This window comes from Diadema antillarum, unplaced genomic scaffold (assembly GCF_040938485.1).
Source record: "Diadema antillarum isolate AM-2024a unplaced genomic scaffold, OU_Dant_1.0 seq00000365_RagTag, whole genome shotgun sequence".
NCBI classification, from domain to species: domain Eukaryota; kingdom Metazoa; phylum Echinodermata; class Echinoidea; order Diadematoida; family Diadematidae; genus Diadema; species Diadema antillarum.
The window spans coordinates 185,494-202,840 of record NW_027271366.1 but is presented as its reverse complement, the minus strand read 5'-3'; the positions used below and the strand labels follow the sequence as shown (position 1 = coordinate 202,840).

The window sequence follows — 17,347 nt, the reverse complement described above, 5'->3', positions numbered from 1 at the left end:
TCACTTTTGATGTATGCAAATACAGTGAACTCCCGTTTTAACGAAGTCCTCAGGACCGGCAGTTTTCTTTCGCTATATCGAAATTTCGGTAATCATGTAGAAATGCATACCATGCACACCTACCATTTCCTTCCTTAATTTGTCAAAGAAATCTTCTTGTGGCTATCAGAAATGTCAAGGTGGACCATATCTGACGGTTTCATGGAATTTTATGGTCAATTACAGAAGAAAAGTAGTTAATTTTGACTCAAAAGTACGCTGATCGACGGCTGTGTCAGCGTAGCATGATGATTGATCGATTATGTGGAAGAGCGATATAACTATGATAATCGATCGTTGTAGTCTGTGATACAGCCGCTTGTTTGGTGTTTAACCACAATAACTACGTCGGCTCGACAGTAAAATGTGGAAGAAAGAAAGTGATCTTGATGCGTCTGTTTTTTTATCGTTTTAGTTAATTTTCTCCTGCGTGTGACTGAATATCTGTCAACATTTTTGGCTGACTAAATGATGGACGGATAATATGTGTACAAAACTGTAAAAGATGATAAAACTGGGAATTATCCATCATGAATATTGCACAATAAAATTGATTTTTACTACAAAACAAAAACAAATATTGGGGTTTCAGTTTTTGTATACATAATTAAAAAAAATGAAATGGAAAAATAAATACTATCATATTCATATCTAAAAGACAATTACTTTCTACTATAAGTTGAACTTATCAATAAGAAACAAGTTAAATTTACTATTTCAATTTCAATATTCTCTTTCTTTTTAGGTAAAATGAGCACTTTATGAGAAGTCCACAATATTAATACATGACTGTATAACATACACTTTTTGTAATACTATTCTCATTAATTTATTAAATTAGGCCTATGAATTATGTAGAATACTAGAAATCCCCTTTGAATTCAACCTCCTTCTCATCTTATTTTCTCTCTCTTTTTCTCTCCCTCCTAATAGCCTAACCTTTTTCTTCCACTTTTCCTTCAGTTCAACCTCATTCTATTCCCTTCAACACTATTCAAATTAAATTATTATTATCAACTGTTGTCATGATAAAATCAATACTTGCCACAATTTTTAAAGAAAGGATCAATGTCTAAATCCTGGTATGAATAATCTGTATCAATAATTTGAATAGTGATAATCATGATAGTGGCAATGAAAACAAAAAACTATCAATAGCTCACTTGAGCCTTCGACTCAGGTGAGCCAACAATAAGAAGAAAAAAAACGAAAAAGAAAGTAGGGGCTACACCCTACACGTATTGCACGAGTCAAGTTCGATATTGTTAGTAAGCGGCTAATTAGAGACTAGAATCTAGACCAGAATCGATTATAATCGTTGACATCCTTCTCTGCGAAATCGGTGCACTACACACTCGCGACCGACGTACTTTTCAACTCCGATTTCTCATTTTTCTTACCTTTTCGGCTTTCTAATTCCATGAAAACTCTCTCATATGGTTCAATTTAGCATCTCCAATAGCTGCACAAAATGTGATTGTCAAACGGCGAAGCGAACGGTAGGTGTGCATTGCTACATGATTACCGACATTTCCTTACAACCGAACAAATAAACGATGAAAATAGTGAGAGTGGATAATGTTGAGGCCTGAATTTTTACTTCGTTGTAACCGGAATTTCGTTATAACCGTACCTTCGCTATAACGGAAGTGCACTGTGTGTGAGTTAAAAAGGGACAGATAAACGCAAATAAAAGTCAGAAAGGTTAATACTTTCAAAATATCATGTTGACAATGTTACCTGTCTTGGCTGATGCATGTGAAATTTCACCTTCGGTAGTCGGGATAAGTGTTGTTGGTGAGTCCGTCGGTGAGGTAGGACTATCTGAGAAGACAACAATATGTGAAAACGGAAGAAAATAAGAAATGACATCCACTATTAAAATCTCATAATGTTGCTGTTACTAAGGGCACGAAAAGTGTCAATAGGGTTGCGCTTCCTTCAAAATATAAAAAGAAGAATATTGATATTGAGATATCATGTGCCCGCCTATACTGTGTATTATTGTTATACGTATGGATATGATACTTTTTTTTCATTACGAATTACAAATAAACGCACACGTATTACATATTGAAAATACAGAATATGAAGACGGGGAAATATGCGATTACCAGAAACTTATACACATTGTCTTTTTCAGTACTTTAGACACTCTTTCTCGAATTTACTTATGGCTAATAAAGACAAATGTCAAAGAAACCTGTCCCGGACGACGTGTGAGTGATCTCTCCTCTGGTTGTCCCGCGTAAAGTTGTTGCTGACTCGGTTAACGGGTATCCTGCATGGAAATGAGGTAATGATAATGATAAGGGAATAAAATAAGTATGATTTGTGAAAATGTCACTTGTCTTTGCTTATGTAGCTAACATACAAAAAAAAAAGAAAGCTATGAATGAATGTGACGCCTCATAAAAATCATATATTGGTAAATGCAAGTTAATTGATGGACTTAATAGGTCCCCACGCATTGTAATGTCTAATTTACAAGGTGCAAGATATATCTGTTCTTGATGCGTTTTCCTGTTTTTGTTTTTTTTTTTTTGGGGGGGGGGGGGCGGGAGGAGATGGCTTTTGCAGTTGATGATTATTTCCGCGATTCTTTGATTTAGAATATCTTGCTCAGAAAACTTATTCCCATCAGGATGGATTTTATTGAAAACACACACGCACAAACAACTTTCTCAAGACTGGATTTTGGCTCCTTTTTTTGGTACTAGTTGTAGTACTGGGGTAGTAAAGAATGTAGATGAGATAGAAAAAGGGACAGATGGTTTTATCTATTGTAGATTGAAACGCGGATTATTGACTTTACACAGGAACAGCTCAAATGAAATAGGGAAAACAAAATCGAATGAAAGGGCAGGCGATATTCAGTAGAAATTCAGACCACAATATTATCCGCTCTATGTTATTTATTGTTTATTTGTTGGGTTATGACGAAAATTCGATAAAACGAAAGAAAACTGCAGGTCCAGGAATTCGTTACGGGAGTCCACTGTATCAGACAGAGCCGAAGTAATATTACCTGTCACAGACATCTTTGTAGAGCTAACCCCATCAGGTGTCGGGGAGGAAGACATCACTGGCTTGGTTGAATGTAGAGAATAAGCTGGTGATAGATAAAAAAGAACAAAGATTATTTATCTACATTGAAGATAATGTTATATCTGGCATAAACAGGTCCCTTGCTTAATGTAATTCATCTCGCACACACATAGACAATGCAAGTGTATTATCGCAGTCTTAATGAAGATTAGAATAAACTGTCTCTTCACTTTTCCAATACAAGTGATTTTCATAGTGATAAATGCTTACAGAATTTTATAGCATCATTGAATTCAAGAATCAGTTATACGTTTAGCAGTCAAGAGGTTTTTTTGAAAATTTTACAAGAGAAAAAAGAAATGTGGATAAGGAGGGACTAACAGGAAGACAGTGTTCCGCTCTAATGACAGGTACAAAATATTAACAATAACTGAAGAAAAGAAATATCAAATCCCATGCAGATAATGATGCGGGTGGTCAAAGGACTGTCAACTTCAATGTTCGCACCTGTTGTCTGAAAATTTGTTGTTTGAGGCTGAGTCGTCATATCTGCAGACACAAAGAAGAAGAAGAAATGAAAATTTGTTGTATAATTTCAATCATATATTATTGTTTTACGAATTGGATCTTAATACACACTTTAAAATGTGTACCCTATGATATCTGTTGTTTAAATGAGAAGCTTTTTTTTCTTAAGAGTCATTTTCCAAATAATTGTTGTTGCTCTTATTCCTGTTCCTCAATTTAATGTACACACACTGATATACATGTCTATGTAATGGCGTTGTTTGCTAATTTTCAGCACTATTTTTGGAAGCCGTATAGGTGGCCCGGCCTCACGGAAGTCATAAAAATTATGTGTCCTTCATGGCTTGCAGGGTGGAATATTTTCAGCAGTTCCATGCATCATAAGCGGTGCAATGTAAAGTTTAGATACACAGGAATTCCCTAGTGTAACGTTAATCAGAGGCTATTAAGCACACTCAGCAAGTATTTCGTCTGCACCCGAGAAACAAACGGAGTCTCCTTTTAAATCGATATTGGCCGATATAAAGCATGCGTGTGTATGTAGCTTTGTGAGCTCTCTGATCGACCATAAAAGTTATTTTTATTGGAAGAGGACAACTACAACTATCTTGGCAACAACATACTTTAGTATTATTCTGTTTCTCTTCGTTGGGCCTAGTAAGGACAGAAGTACAGTCATGTGGGCTGAACGAAAATGATTTTGGATCATTCTTTGCCTTTCCAATGTGTTTGTGTACTGGACTCTGTTGATTGTGATACTGCTGTTTTTATGGTTAGTTGGTTTTTGTTCCTGCTTGTTCAGTCATTTTCTTTCTTTTTAATGGACCGAATTATATTCAAATCGGTAGGTATACAGATAGCGGCACAATACGTTTTGATCAGACTGAAGTTTACCTGTCGTGGATAACGACTGTGATGTTCCCCAGCCAGTTGTTTTGACTGAAGTGGGAGACGTTTCCGTGGGTGAAGAGGTAGGAACTGAATGGGAAATCAAGGTCATGAATTATCGTGCCATCATGATCGTATCATACTGTAAAGAGAACAGGTGTGTGTATTTCCAAGTACGTACCTGTAAAAAGTACCCATTCCTCCTCCTCCACCTACCCCACAAAACACACACACACACACACACACACACACAGGGAAAAGGAATGAAATGATTTGGATAACAATAATCTTTGCTAAGGTTCAGTTTTTTTTTCAAAGACAGGTCTGCATATTTGAATATCACGTGTGTGCGTGTATGTGCGTGTGTGTGTGTGTGTGTGTGCGTATTTAATAACACACAAAACTGTAAATAGAATGGACTGGTATGAGAGATAGTATCACTGAAGAAAGAAGTATTACCATGCATTTACCTTCAACGAATTTGTCAACAGAGACAAGAATATATTTTCTATGTTCTATTTCAGCCTGGCAAAAAATTACCAATTGAGTATCTGAATATAAGAACGACCCAAGTCCATGGAAGACCATTTCGAGTAAACTTAAAAAAACTTTATATCTGTTTTATTTGTCCAATAATATTCTATTTAACTGTGATGGGAAGGCAACATTGTATATACAAATTAGAACATAATATATATTAAAATGACAATTAACATTTACATTAATTGTGGAGAGGCCATTTTGTGTGATGGACTTGGGTCGTTCTTTGAATCATATACATGATATACTGCTATAGAGATGAGAGAGGGAAAAGAGAAGGCGCTATAATATGAATAAAAGAATGACCCAAGTCCTTCATTCTTACATTCATATAAGATTTAACTCATTCATTTCAGGCACTTCCGGGGGTAATCAGGATGTATCATTTAATACACAAGATGAGTCCATGCATAAGCTACAATTTCTCATGTCAAACTGAATTTGGCCAAAAAATGGGACTTGGGTCGTTCTTATATTCAGGTCTTCAATATACTGTGTTATTCATTCCCCTTATTGATGTTTTCTTTTTATTTCTTTCAAAAAAAAAAACCCGAAAAGGTGGAAAATACCTGTGCAGGAGAAATCTGATTGACTCCACGTGCCGTCCGTCTGGCAGTAACTGACCGGGGAAGCTGTGGGTATCAAACCATCGGAGCACTCGTAGATGGCAAGGGCTTTGAATTCGTTTCCTGTGACTGTCACGTTTGTACCGTTCACTGATGGTGGCTCGCCTTGGCAAGCAACGGCTGATGACATAACAAGGGTAATGCTAATATTAATACGAAACATGCCAAAAAGTACAAAAAAGAAAGAAAACTAATATTAGATCAATTTTAATTTCATCTTTTTCAATAATACATTCATGTATTATCCTTTTCTCCCTTTTCTATACTACTACTGCTACTACTACTAATACTAATAATAATAAAAAATTATACTAGTAATAATAAATATAATGATAATAACAAAAATAATAATAATAATAACAATAACAATAATAATAATAATAATAATAATAATAATAATAATAATAATGGTGGCTACTTGCATAGCGCACAGGTCCATTTTTTAGTACTTATGGCGCTTCAAAAAAAAAGATGTTTACATGTGTATACATGTTCAAACATAAAAGCAGAGAAGAAAATGGCAAGCAATAGACAAACATAAACCAGATAAAGAATACAATTGTTCTGTACAGTATAGACCGCAATTATAGTCATCAGTGTCAGAGGAACATACGTTTTAATTTTGGTCCAAGGAAATAGGTTGTGCATTTAAAAAACACGTAGTTGACTCCTCTATTTGTTTTTCTGTGCTAGAGGTTTGAGTTTATTACTTGTTTGTTTTAATGATTTTTCGAACACTTTTTGTGGATTTTGTTTTTCATATCAACATTCTTGTAGCTGCATACAACTGTAGGTGCAATGTAAAACTGCAATGCAAGACTGTACATTGCAAACTGTTTAACGAGTTAAAGTTGTTGCGTTTAAAAGATATCAATACATTTCAATTGGGCTTATTTATGTATAAGTTTACAAATAATCTTCTCCCTGATCATTTTTGTCACTTATTTGAAGAAAACTCAGAATAACATAAGTATGAAACTAGATCATCTTCATTAATTCACATTCCAAAACATTAAAAAGTCTTATTCCAACACACAGTGCGTTTTTGTGGTCCCAAGGTCTGGAATAATCTCCCAGCCCATTTAAAATCTGTACCTTCTTTGAGTTTGTTTAAATCCCATTATAAATCGTCTCTCTTTTTTGGAATAATAAGGGCTTTTTACACTTGTACATTTTTGTTTAGCCCCGGACCAACGGTGGGGCTAGGGGGGGGGGGGGGGGGGGGGGGGCCTGAAAAAATTGGTACGGGACTAACGATAGTCCTGGGTCAGAGAAAGTCCGGGGTTAAGAAACACAAGTGTAAAAAGCCCTATAGACTTTTTTGCTGATATTGTCAGGTTTGTGGGTGTTTCTTCTCTTCCGCCGAGCCGCGGCCGAGCCCTCCTTCATTTCAGTGGAGGTGGTCTCGGCCGCGGCCGATCCGCGGCTGAGCCCGACCTCTTCTTGGTGTAAACGCAAACTGGGTCAAATGCGCGGCCAATTTTAGTCTGGCTTCCAGACCCTCTGCCCGTACTATTTCGCTATTCACGATATTAACCTCCTCAACGTCGAAAACTAGTATAATTTAAGCTGATTTTGTCCTGCAAAGGATTGTTTCCTTCGGCAAAGGCCTTTGCCCGAACGGCGACTTCGTCGCCACGGAATTCAGTTGGCAAAGGGTCTGAAAACCAGACAATACCAAATTGCGTTTGTTTACAAGCAGAGCGCCACCACGACAAAATATTGAAAGGTTTGAATCAAAAGCGCGGCCGAGCCCGGCAGTGTAAACGGAGGGGCTCGGCCTCGCAATTGAGGTTGGGCTCGGCCGCGGCTCGGCCCAGCCCCGCACTGTAGACGGGGTCTAGAACTGCAATATTTCTCTTCGAGGAATATCTCATCTTAATATTGCCTTTGGAAATATTATCATAATATCATAATAATAATATAAATATTGTGTTTTTGCTGTCTCTTGTGTTTGTGACGCAGTGCGTTACTGTTAGGCAGCTCACCACAAGCTCTGCTTTTTGAGGTTCTCTCTTCCTTGTACAACTTTATGTATGTGATTTACAACATGAAAAAGATGGAAAATAAATGTTTTACAAACTTGAACTTGAAAACTAGCCTAGGAGAATGGAATAAATCTGTCCTCGAAGGTGTACTATATTTCACACAATAAAAAAAAAAATGATTATTAGAAAAAAAACTGTTTATAAGTAAAGTCATACTGAAAGAACGTATGACAAAAAAGTGAATAACATTAAAAAAGATGTTGTTTGTAAGTAAAATCACATAGAAAGAACGTATGATAAAATCAAAGCTAACGTAAAAAAAAAATTAAATAAACATACACAACCATATCTTTCCAGAGTTGTTTTCGATTTCCAACTTTTTTTTTGTCTGTATTATCCAAGTTATAGATCTGTTGCCTCTAGTTTTTCTTCATTTTTTTTTTCGTATTAACACTTCCTACGTTTCTTACCTACCTTGACATTCCGGCAACTCCGAGTCCCAGTTCCCGTTTGTAAGACACATGATTGATGAGGAACCGTTCAGGTGGTAGCCAGTATCACATCGGAAGTGAACCTTGGCGCCATCGAGGAATGAAGACGTTTCGTCTGGCGTCCTCACACCATGAGCTGGTGCACCAGGATCACCGCAAGCCACCAGTCCTGCCAGACAGAGAAAATACTTTGTTTCGACTTTTCATAGGTTGATATTGTTGTTGTTTTGTTTTGTTTTCCAAACACGAGAGAAGTGGTAAATATTCTTCTTCTTTTTCGCCCCCACCCCTTACGGAATTCCTCGGTCCGTCCCTGATAGTCCTGTATTGCGTCAAGATGGTCTTTCGTATAACAAGGCACCCCTTTTAGTCAGTTTGATATAGTTTTGTTATGAAGATGATCTGAAAAAATAGACACTTAATTTGGCAAATTTTCAGACAACATGAATAATGTGACTAATCGGAATGAAGTAATGAGCAAATGAATGAATGAACTTTATAATTATATCGTGATTATATCATATTATGATTATCTACAACCGAAAGTAATGTTCAATTTGCATCAAATACTCGTTGCTCACGAGGGTTCTGTTTGTTCGTCAATTCGCCTGCATTGCTTTTTTTTTTTTTTTTGGTGTATCTTTTAAGTTTTTGGAGAATAGCACTGATAAAAACTGTTGGCCTGAACTGCATACTGTAGGCTTCCTATATAGTCTCTCCTGCTGAAACGATCACTGTGTGTCCAAATGTGTTCTCATAGTCAACTATGTGAAAACGCTCGAATTTAACAGTGTGAAGATGGTTTCACACTTGGGTGTGGTTTTTCACAGTGAGTTCACATAGTGATGATCTGTTTCACATTGAGAATTGATGATCCGCAATGTGTTCACATTGTTGAAACGCTCGAATTTATGGGTATGAAGAGATTTCACACTTTGCTCACACTGTTTCACCATGGAGCTACTAGAGCTCCGTGGTTTCACATTGTATTCACATTGTGTTTCACACTGTGGAACACTGTGTTCTTTCCAGCAGGGGCGTTTAATTGCGACATCTCAAACCACAGCTGATAATGATAAATGATCTGTCCGACAAACAAAATCTCTTCTCTGCTTCAACTTCTGTGACACACCTTTTTGACAAAAGCATGATGCAACTTGAGAACAGCCCTGATCATTCCAACCGAAGTTAAGGCTTTCCCTCATTTCAACGCACTCCTCCGCGCCCATGTTGTTAGGTTCTCCAGGGGCCCATTGTGTAGTGTGGACTCTAGTGTCTGCAGGTAGGTACAAAGTACAGTGGACTTCCGTTATAACGAAGTCATCGGGACCGGCATTTTTCTTTCGTTATAACCGAACAAATAAACAGTAAAAATACATAGAGCCAATAATGTTGTTGCCTGAATTTTTATATCGTTGTGACCGGAATTTCGTTGTAACAGTGTGTCCGTTATAATGGGAGTACACTGTAAATACAGTGCATTCCCGTTATAACGAACTGCCATTTTCTTTCGTTAAATGGACATTTTGTGATAGCTGAATAAAGTACATAAACATAACATGAAGATGATAATCTTTGGAACTGAATTTTTCCTCCGTTGTAAAGAGAATTTTTGTTGTAAAATCATTGTTGGAGTAATCATATTTTTGGTTTCTCGTTTAGTTCTCTTTTCAGATTTTTTTTTTCTTTGTTATATCGGAAATATAATCGAGCCAAAATAGTACATGAAGAAAGTGTAAGACAAAGGAACTGTCTACAGCAAGCAAACAAACAAATAAAAATGTGGCATCAGTTGATGCTTCTGCATGCATAGACCTATGTCTCAATGCAATTATATTAATGGATACTTCGAAGTCAGGTAGCATTGTTACGTCACCTACCGTCCGACCAGAACCAAGACCTTTCAATGTCGTTGGTGTCTTCGGACGCCCCAATCCACCACAACCTCTCCGTAGAATAGACAGACTCCCAAAGCGATGCAAGAGAAGACAAGAATTCCTGGGTGCTAAGATCTAAAATCTCCACCAGAAATCCATAGTTTCTCGATTCACAGGCGTCTCGTGACTCCTGCCATGTAAGGCTAACTCCGATGAAACGATAGCACTTGCCGTTATACGTCGCGTTTAGACTAGAAGATTCTTCAGTCCCATTAATACAAGAACCCTCTGCAATAGAATAGTGTTTTGATGAGAGATAATAATGAGCAAAAATGAGACGAAATTTGAATAGCGCTACATTCTTCTGCTCTTTAAAAGAGATATTGTGTTATCTATATACACATTGTTCTTCATTATAAGATATCTCTACACAATTCTGCATTGTTTGATACAATCAACTCTTGTTATAACGAAGTCCACATGACTGGCAGTTTTCTTCCGTTATATCGAAATTTTGCTATCAGCGATCAAACAAACGATAAAAGTAAAGAGCGTTTAATGTTTTCGGCCTGAATTTTACTTCGTTGTAACCGGAATTTCGTTATAACCATGTTCGTTATAACGAGAGTGCCCTGTATATTCTGAAAACAAAATGTCTGACTCGCTTGCTGAGTCTTCCGAGAAGACGTGCCTATTCAATTCATAACAAGGCCTCATTGTTATACATAAATCATTTTAATAAACGCTTAATGAATACAACGTTGTTGAATATGTTCTACTTACCTATCTATTGAGTTGCGTATGATTTCTGTAATGAAACCCGAGTCGAAATCAAAACTTCACGTTTCTCTTGTCAAGGGGATCAGTAACAAAAACTAATGGTTGATGATCTGCAAGTTGTTGTTGTGTATCCGCATGTTTTTCTTTTTTTTTTTTGGGGGGGGGGGGTTTGAAGGGGTTCTGGCAATGAAGAAAATGTATGAAAAAGAAAACATCTTCGCTTGCCTGCTTCGCATATGAAACTATTTTGTTCGCCACAGGCAGCATCATTCCAAAAATGGTCTCCATCGTCAGATTTCCGAAGTTCCACACAGCTTTCGTGGTTTCCGTTAGGTTCCCCTTGGTTCCAAAATAGCCTTTCAATGTACGACCCGTCTGTGGAAATGAAGCAAAGGTTAATTGACCGCTCTATTCACTCCAATGTGTTGTCTCTCCAGATGATGACATATTAATTAGCAACTAGGCTACGATAAACTAGTAATGATAGGTAATAATATAGTGTTAATGGCTTTACTTTATCAAATATTCATATTTTCTATATAAACAATGTGTCCCTATTAGAATTTTGTTCATAATAATTTTAGGCATTTTTTTCCTAAATGTTGTAATTTGTGATTTCCTTATTAGCACTGAGAATTAAAGTTGGCCTTATCATCAGCTTCTCCCCTGTTTACAATTGAATACGATCTTGCCGTTTTGATCGCTGTAAGTGATATTTCTACCCTCCATTATTTCAAACTTTCCAAAACATATTCGGTTTCGTCTTGTATGTGTTTTCAACTGTTTTATGGTGAATTGTTTCGTGAATAAAGTTCAATAGCGCCCTCTGTAATCTGCATGGGTATACTTTTTTTAGAGCATTCTGCTCACTCACCAGATGCCCATTTCCAGTCTCTGCCCTCTCTAACGCCAATCCAGTAATTGCCACTGTTAACCATGCTTTTCAAATGATCATGAGTGTTGTTGTTCTTTGGGAGCGCCAGAATGTCTCCCTGGACTGCGCATGCCTGAACAGCGCCATACCAATCGCTGAGAGCCGTTGAAGTCGAGAAACATACGTTGTCATGCTCTGTGTAGGACTCTGGGCAGTCAACTGCAGATGTTTCAATGCCATCATAGCCAAATTACGAGATAATGTGATGATGACAAAATGGCAAGATTTACAACAAAGTAATAGGATGGGAACCGCAGAGGGACAAGAAATATAATAATGATTAGTGGTTTGTTTATTTCCTTTCTCTGGGTGGAAACTAAAAATCTGCCTATGTTGAAAGTGGTAGGAATGCTTGCACAACGTTCGAAAAGGATTCGTTATATTATACTTAGAAATTCAGGGGAAGCGTGGGGAGAAAATTGATATTTGGGATGTTACTGTTGGGATGTATAATGAATAATTTGTCGAACTACACTTTCACATCGGCAATTTGTTATACGAATGGAAGGATTAAAGGCATGATTAGACAATGATGAATCTACAAATTCATAACCTTTAAATTGATACTTAATTTTCTGACACTTTCGACATTCGAGATTTACTAGTTGTTGGGCATGTAATAGAAAATAACCAAAACAACGAAGTAAATTGTCTTTCCAACATGTATTGTATCTTTGACAATCCCTTTAAGGCACACTCAAATTGCCCTTGTACTCAACAGGATTTTTTTTTTTCACTTGTACCGTTTCCGTGGTAACTGTTCTGAAATAAGGTAGCGATATCATTCGGTAATAAACGTTTCTATTTTAGTAACACCAGAAGAAATTTATAGAGTTGGCCAATGTTAAACATATTAAACACGTTAAGTGGTAACCCTGCTTTAAAAAACAGAGTGTCCCACATCGTAAAACATAATGTAAAAACAGTGTGAACGAATTTTAAACACAGTGTGAAATCTCTTCACTACGTGAATTCGGGCGTTTTTAACAGTGTGAACACATTGTGAAACATTGATTCACAATTATTCGTTAACAGTGTGAAATAGAACTTTACTGTGCCAATACCGTTTGAAAAAGAAAAAAAAAACACCACAGCGTGGATTGTATTTGCACTGTCAAATTTGAGGGTCTTGACAATCGACTATAATTATAAACACAGATTGAACACACTGCGAAACTCTGTGTTCTTTCCGGTAGGGAAAGCTTTCGCGAAAATGATGACAACGACTATAAAAAAATAAAGAAAATAAATAAATAAAGATCACAGTGAATAGATTCAAGCACGATTATTATTCAAGCGTGGTGCCGGCATGTATACTCACTTCGGCAGATTGGGGCATTGTCGGGAATCCATCTCCCATCGGTCCCACACGTTAGGTTTCCAGTGGAGTTTGGAAAGCTCAAAGAATAACCAGTGTCACATACATACGAGGTGTTGTCTCCCTGATGGTATGTCTGTTGATTATCCTCGACTATTGACCCGTGGGCAGGTACAGGGGGAGATGAACACGTGACCTCTGTAGCCACAGATATAGGGGAATGGGATATGAGACACTTCGATTAGATGGAACTGAAATTGGCAAATTTATGGGAATTTTTATTCTCCAAATCAGTGTAATCAAGGCACGCAGTTAAGCATCCCAGGATATGGACCCCCCTCCCCCCCCCCCCCAAAAAAAAAAAAATAAAAAAAAAATAAGATGAGCAAATTATGTTGACTAAAATGCGCACATCTCGTGAGATTCGATCTACACGATGGGCTTCAGGTCTATCTTACACGTAGAGGGAGGCAAATCAGTTATCATAAAGAGAACAGTTACACAAAATAGTATATGCACGGGTTTATGATCATAGGAAGAAGAGGTGTTTTTTTTTTCTCCAACACAGAGACATAATTGAGGGGGTCGGTGCAATATAGTGCTGACCCACACTTGTGTCAAAAATTGAGTTACATGCATTTTCATAATCCTTATCCTTCACTCTATTAAACCTCCGTGAAAATATCATATTTGAATTCAACCAATAAGATGGTAAAAATGCATGCATTCATGTTTCATTAATGTACAATGTATGGACTTTCCCAACACTCAAAGCGATTATATCAAAATGACTATTTTGTGGGTTAGCACTATATTGCACCGACCCCCTCAATTTTTTAATTCCATTTTCTAAATTAACCTGTACAGATGGGTTGGGGTCCGATCCAAGTATTGTTTTGTACACACACCCATACCACCATCTCCCAACTCCCGTCGATGACGTAGCCGATGTCACAGGTCCAAAGCAGGTAGAATCCCTGTGGCACGGGGGCCTCTCCGTCAAAGTATCCATTAACAGAGCAATGAGAACACGGAGAGGAGGGGAGGGAGCACTGGCCATCGACTGACCCTGCCGAAATGCAAATTTAAAGACATTACTTACCCTTTGTAGATTAGACATTTTTTTAGCAATCTTGTTGTGCAAACAAATCATACAAACAAACAAACAAACAAAAATACAAAGAAAAACAAAAGGCACAAGTACAGACGAATGAGCCAGATTTCGTACGTTATCACGGCACTTTTACAGAATAAAGTACTTGATGCATCTGGGGGGTTTTTCCAAAGAAAAATGCACATTAACAGTTCATTTATTGACAGTGCAACGCATGAAGAATTCAGCTGCATCATGTTTAGATTTGAAGAGTTTGTTCGCAAAAACCGGTAAGTCCATTTTTGAAGATTTTGAAGTATGGTCTCTGTCATTAAGTACAAAATAATACCTTTAAAATGATATATTGGTCACTTAATATAAAGGTACATTTTTAAAGTTATGGTCAAAAGAAGCAAAAATTTTCTTATTATTCTCCTTATTTTTCTTGACCTTTAATCACAAATATCTCCGTTTGGCAAATATGGACTTATCGGTTTTTGCAAACAAACTCTTCATTTGTTTTGATAGATAGATGGTACTTAATGGCAAAAACAACATGTCTTGAACTATTACTTTGACACAGCGTGGGTATGGGTAATGCAAAATATCGGTGACATAATTACAATGGAGCTCCGTATTATCTTTCAGATGACCTGTTACAACACGTCTTGAGACGAAAGAAAAAGCATACCAGACTATACCTAGTGGATTAACTCCATATTTAACTTTGGTCAAATCCTATATAAGCCTGTTAATATTAACTTATTTTTTTTAACATCTTCATAACTGTCGTCCACGTGAAGCAATAATAGTCATTACACAAGCCCAGATTTCAAAGGGTAAAAATACGCACACCGGGTCAACTTGGTGGGTGCGAATATTAATGGCCTTGAATTATTGAATTTATTTGACGCGAGAACGCCCTAAGATCTAACAGTATCAGGGTCATATTTTGGCACAGATAAGAATGAAATATGAGTATACACCTTGTATGTACTTACCGCTAAAATATCCAACGCAAACAGCAATTAACCATAATGCTATGTACCTGGACATGTTGAAGTTGAAGGGCCACTCTGTTTTGTGAACATGTTACGTGAAAAAAAAAGGTTAGACTACGTGAACAATACTTGTCTGTTTATCTCTGACAGCCAGTGTCTTAGTGTTATACCGGTTTCTTTTCAAAATACTAGTAGACGTGGATATGTAATGGAGGCTTGATCTAGGTACATCTTTAACTTTAACATATTCTGAAATAATGGTCGCCAGTTTACTTACTACAGGTTTGCTACTGACAAACCAATAAAAATAACAACAAAGGGAGCGTTTCCCGATGGTATTATGAGGACTCAAAATTGGTTGAATTGGTCAACCTGGTCAGCTTCCTTTTCTGTTTGGTTTTTGCCTGTCCTTTTTTTCCAAAAGAGAAACTCTATTTCAACACTATTCTGAAGTTGTGGATGGTGATATCCATAGGAAATTGTATTTTTTGTAGCTTACAAGAACATTTTCTTGTAGTATGGTTTGATTAGGTGTATATCAAATAGGTCACACCCCATTTTGACAAGCCCATTATATACTCATCACTTTCAACTTTAGTAACTTTAAAAGGATAATGATACTGATTTGAGAGATAGTTTGAGTTATAAATTGAATGTGCTGATAGTGTGTGTTATATGTCCACTTTGTTGCTTTAGAAATGGTGCATTCTGTTTCCTTCTGTCCCTTATAACACTGGACAGAGCGAAGCTTCATGAGGACCTGGTTATCATCACACTCTTGAATAGACCAAAAACTTCAGGACCCTTTTTTTTCGGTACACACATTTCCAGAGTATTCTATTACCTAGATATGTTAGGAAAGACTATTGCGTTTTAAGCCATTTTTAAGGTTAAATTCGCCTCTTTCAAATATCTATACCCTTAACTAAAAAATAGAAAAAATAGAATAAAAATGCATGTCTGGCGACTTTTGGGTGGTTTTGGGATGCATGCAGGGTTACATGTAAAATCCATTTCATCATCGTCGGTCAAGGGTCTATCAATGTCATCGCCAAGAAATATTCATGTGACACTTAGGTTCATGTCCAGCTTAGCTGTTATTAATGACTTATTAAAAGCAATGCGAAGAGTACGATTGATAAGTAACTGTAAGTTCTGGAGGTTGAGAAGATTTTCATGCAAGTAATGTTTGTAGAGACTGCCAAGCAGATGTGATGAGGTGTGGCCGGAACATCCCCCCCCCCCCTCTCCTCACTCTTGGCAACACACACACACACACACAAATACACACACACACACACATAAACACAAACAATCAATATCAACGCAAGAAACGCATTTATTGCACCCCTTTAACTTTACTGTCAAGTTATTTTGGAGTCGTAGTTTCTTTACCGTGAAGAAGCGTATTTCTTCCTCATCAACCCCCAAAAAAGGGAAATGATAATAAAAATATATTAATCAATAAATCCATTAACCCATCCATAAGCAAGTAAACAATTTAAATAATTGTAAGCAATAAATTAATCAATTCATTAGAAAATAAGCGTTCATAGATTTACTGATACCAGCAAAAGAAGTTTCTCTGAAAAATGTGTACACATTCCTCATATCACACATGCTATATTTCGGCTGGTTCTAACAACAACAACAACAGCAACAACAAACAATTTATCTTTCTTTAAACGACCTGGCGGTGATGTTTATATGCAATAATAAAAGGAAGAATAAAACAAAGCAAAAAAAAAGGGCATACCTCTATCAGCTCTTGCAACAGTAATGACATGGGCTTGGCAAGTCAAGTTTAGATTTATGAAGAGGAACTATAAACGGTGAAAACAAAAATTTTTCCAAGCATTTGAAGGTTAGGAATGTACTTCCCAATTCAATTGTGACAGGTAGCTATATAGCTAAACGTCTCGTTTTCTTTTCCAATAAGCGGATTAGATGTCATTCGTCGGTATGTTTATCCGTTTTAAACAAATATTTTTTTTTGTACCGTTAAATAAAAAAAATAAAACATATACAAAGTTAGAACCAGTTGCGTGAGTACTAGTATACGATATACTCAGTATATCGTGGAAAGTATGGCCACCCTTACAAAAAAGCAAGGTGTGTACCAAAAAACATTGGTCATTCTCCCCCCTCCCCCCCCCCCCAAAAAAAAAAAAAACACACACACACACACAAACCAAA

At 36.9% G+C, this 17,347-nt stretch overlaps 1 protein-coding gene and 1 long non-coding RNA gene across 2 annotated transcripts; both read right to left on the bottom strand.

The window, feature by feature from the left end:
* Nucleotides 1–2,142: 2,142 nt before the first annotated feature.
* LOC139731201 (E-selectin-like) lies at nt 2,143–13,164 on the bottom strand. The gene is made up of 11 exons (XM_071642084.1): nt 13,061–13,164; nt 11,680–11,898; nt 11,031–11,180; nt 10,029–10,313; nt 9,281–9,424; nt 8,132–8,317; nt 5,613–5,789; nt 4,510–4,593; nt 3,595–3,636; nt 3,068–3,151; nt 2,143–2,320 (listed from the first exon to the last, which is right to left on the bottom strand). The coding sequence occupies exons 2-11, from the start codon at nt 11,741–11,743 to the stop codon at nt 2,217–2,219; spliced, it is 1,320 nt and encodes a 439-aa protein (XP_071498185.1). The 5' UTR covers nt 11,744–11,898; nt 13,061–13,164; the 3' UTR covers nt 2,143–2,216.
* Nucleotides 13,165–13,181: 17 nt separating this feature from the next.
* LOC139731199 (uncharacterized) lies at nt 13,182–16,405 on the bottom strand. Its single transcript, XR_011710955.1, has 3 exons — nt 15,152–16,405; nt 13,917–14,126; nt 13,182–13,255 (listed from the first exon to the last, which is right to left on the bottom strand). It is a non-coding gene; the product is annotated as an uncharacterized lncRNA (long non-coding RNA).
* Between the last annotated feature and the right edge of the window lie 942 nt (nt 16,406–17,347).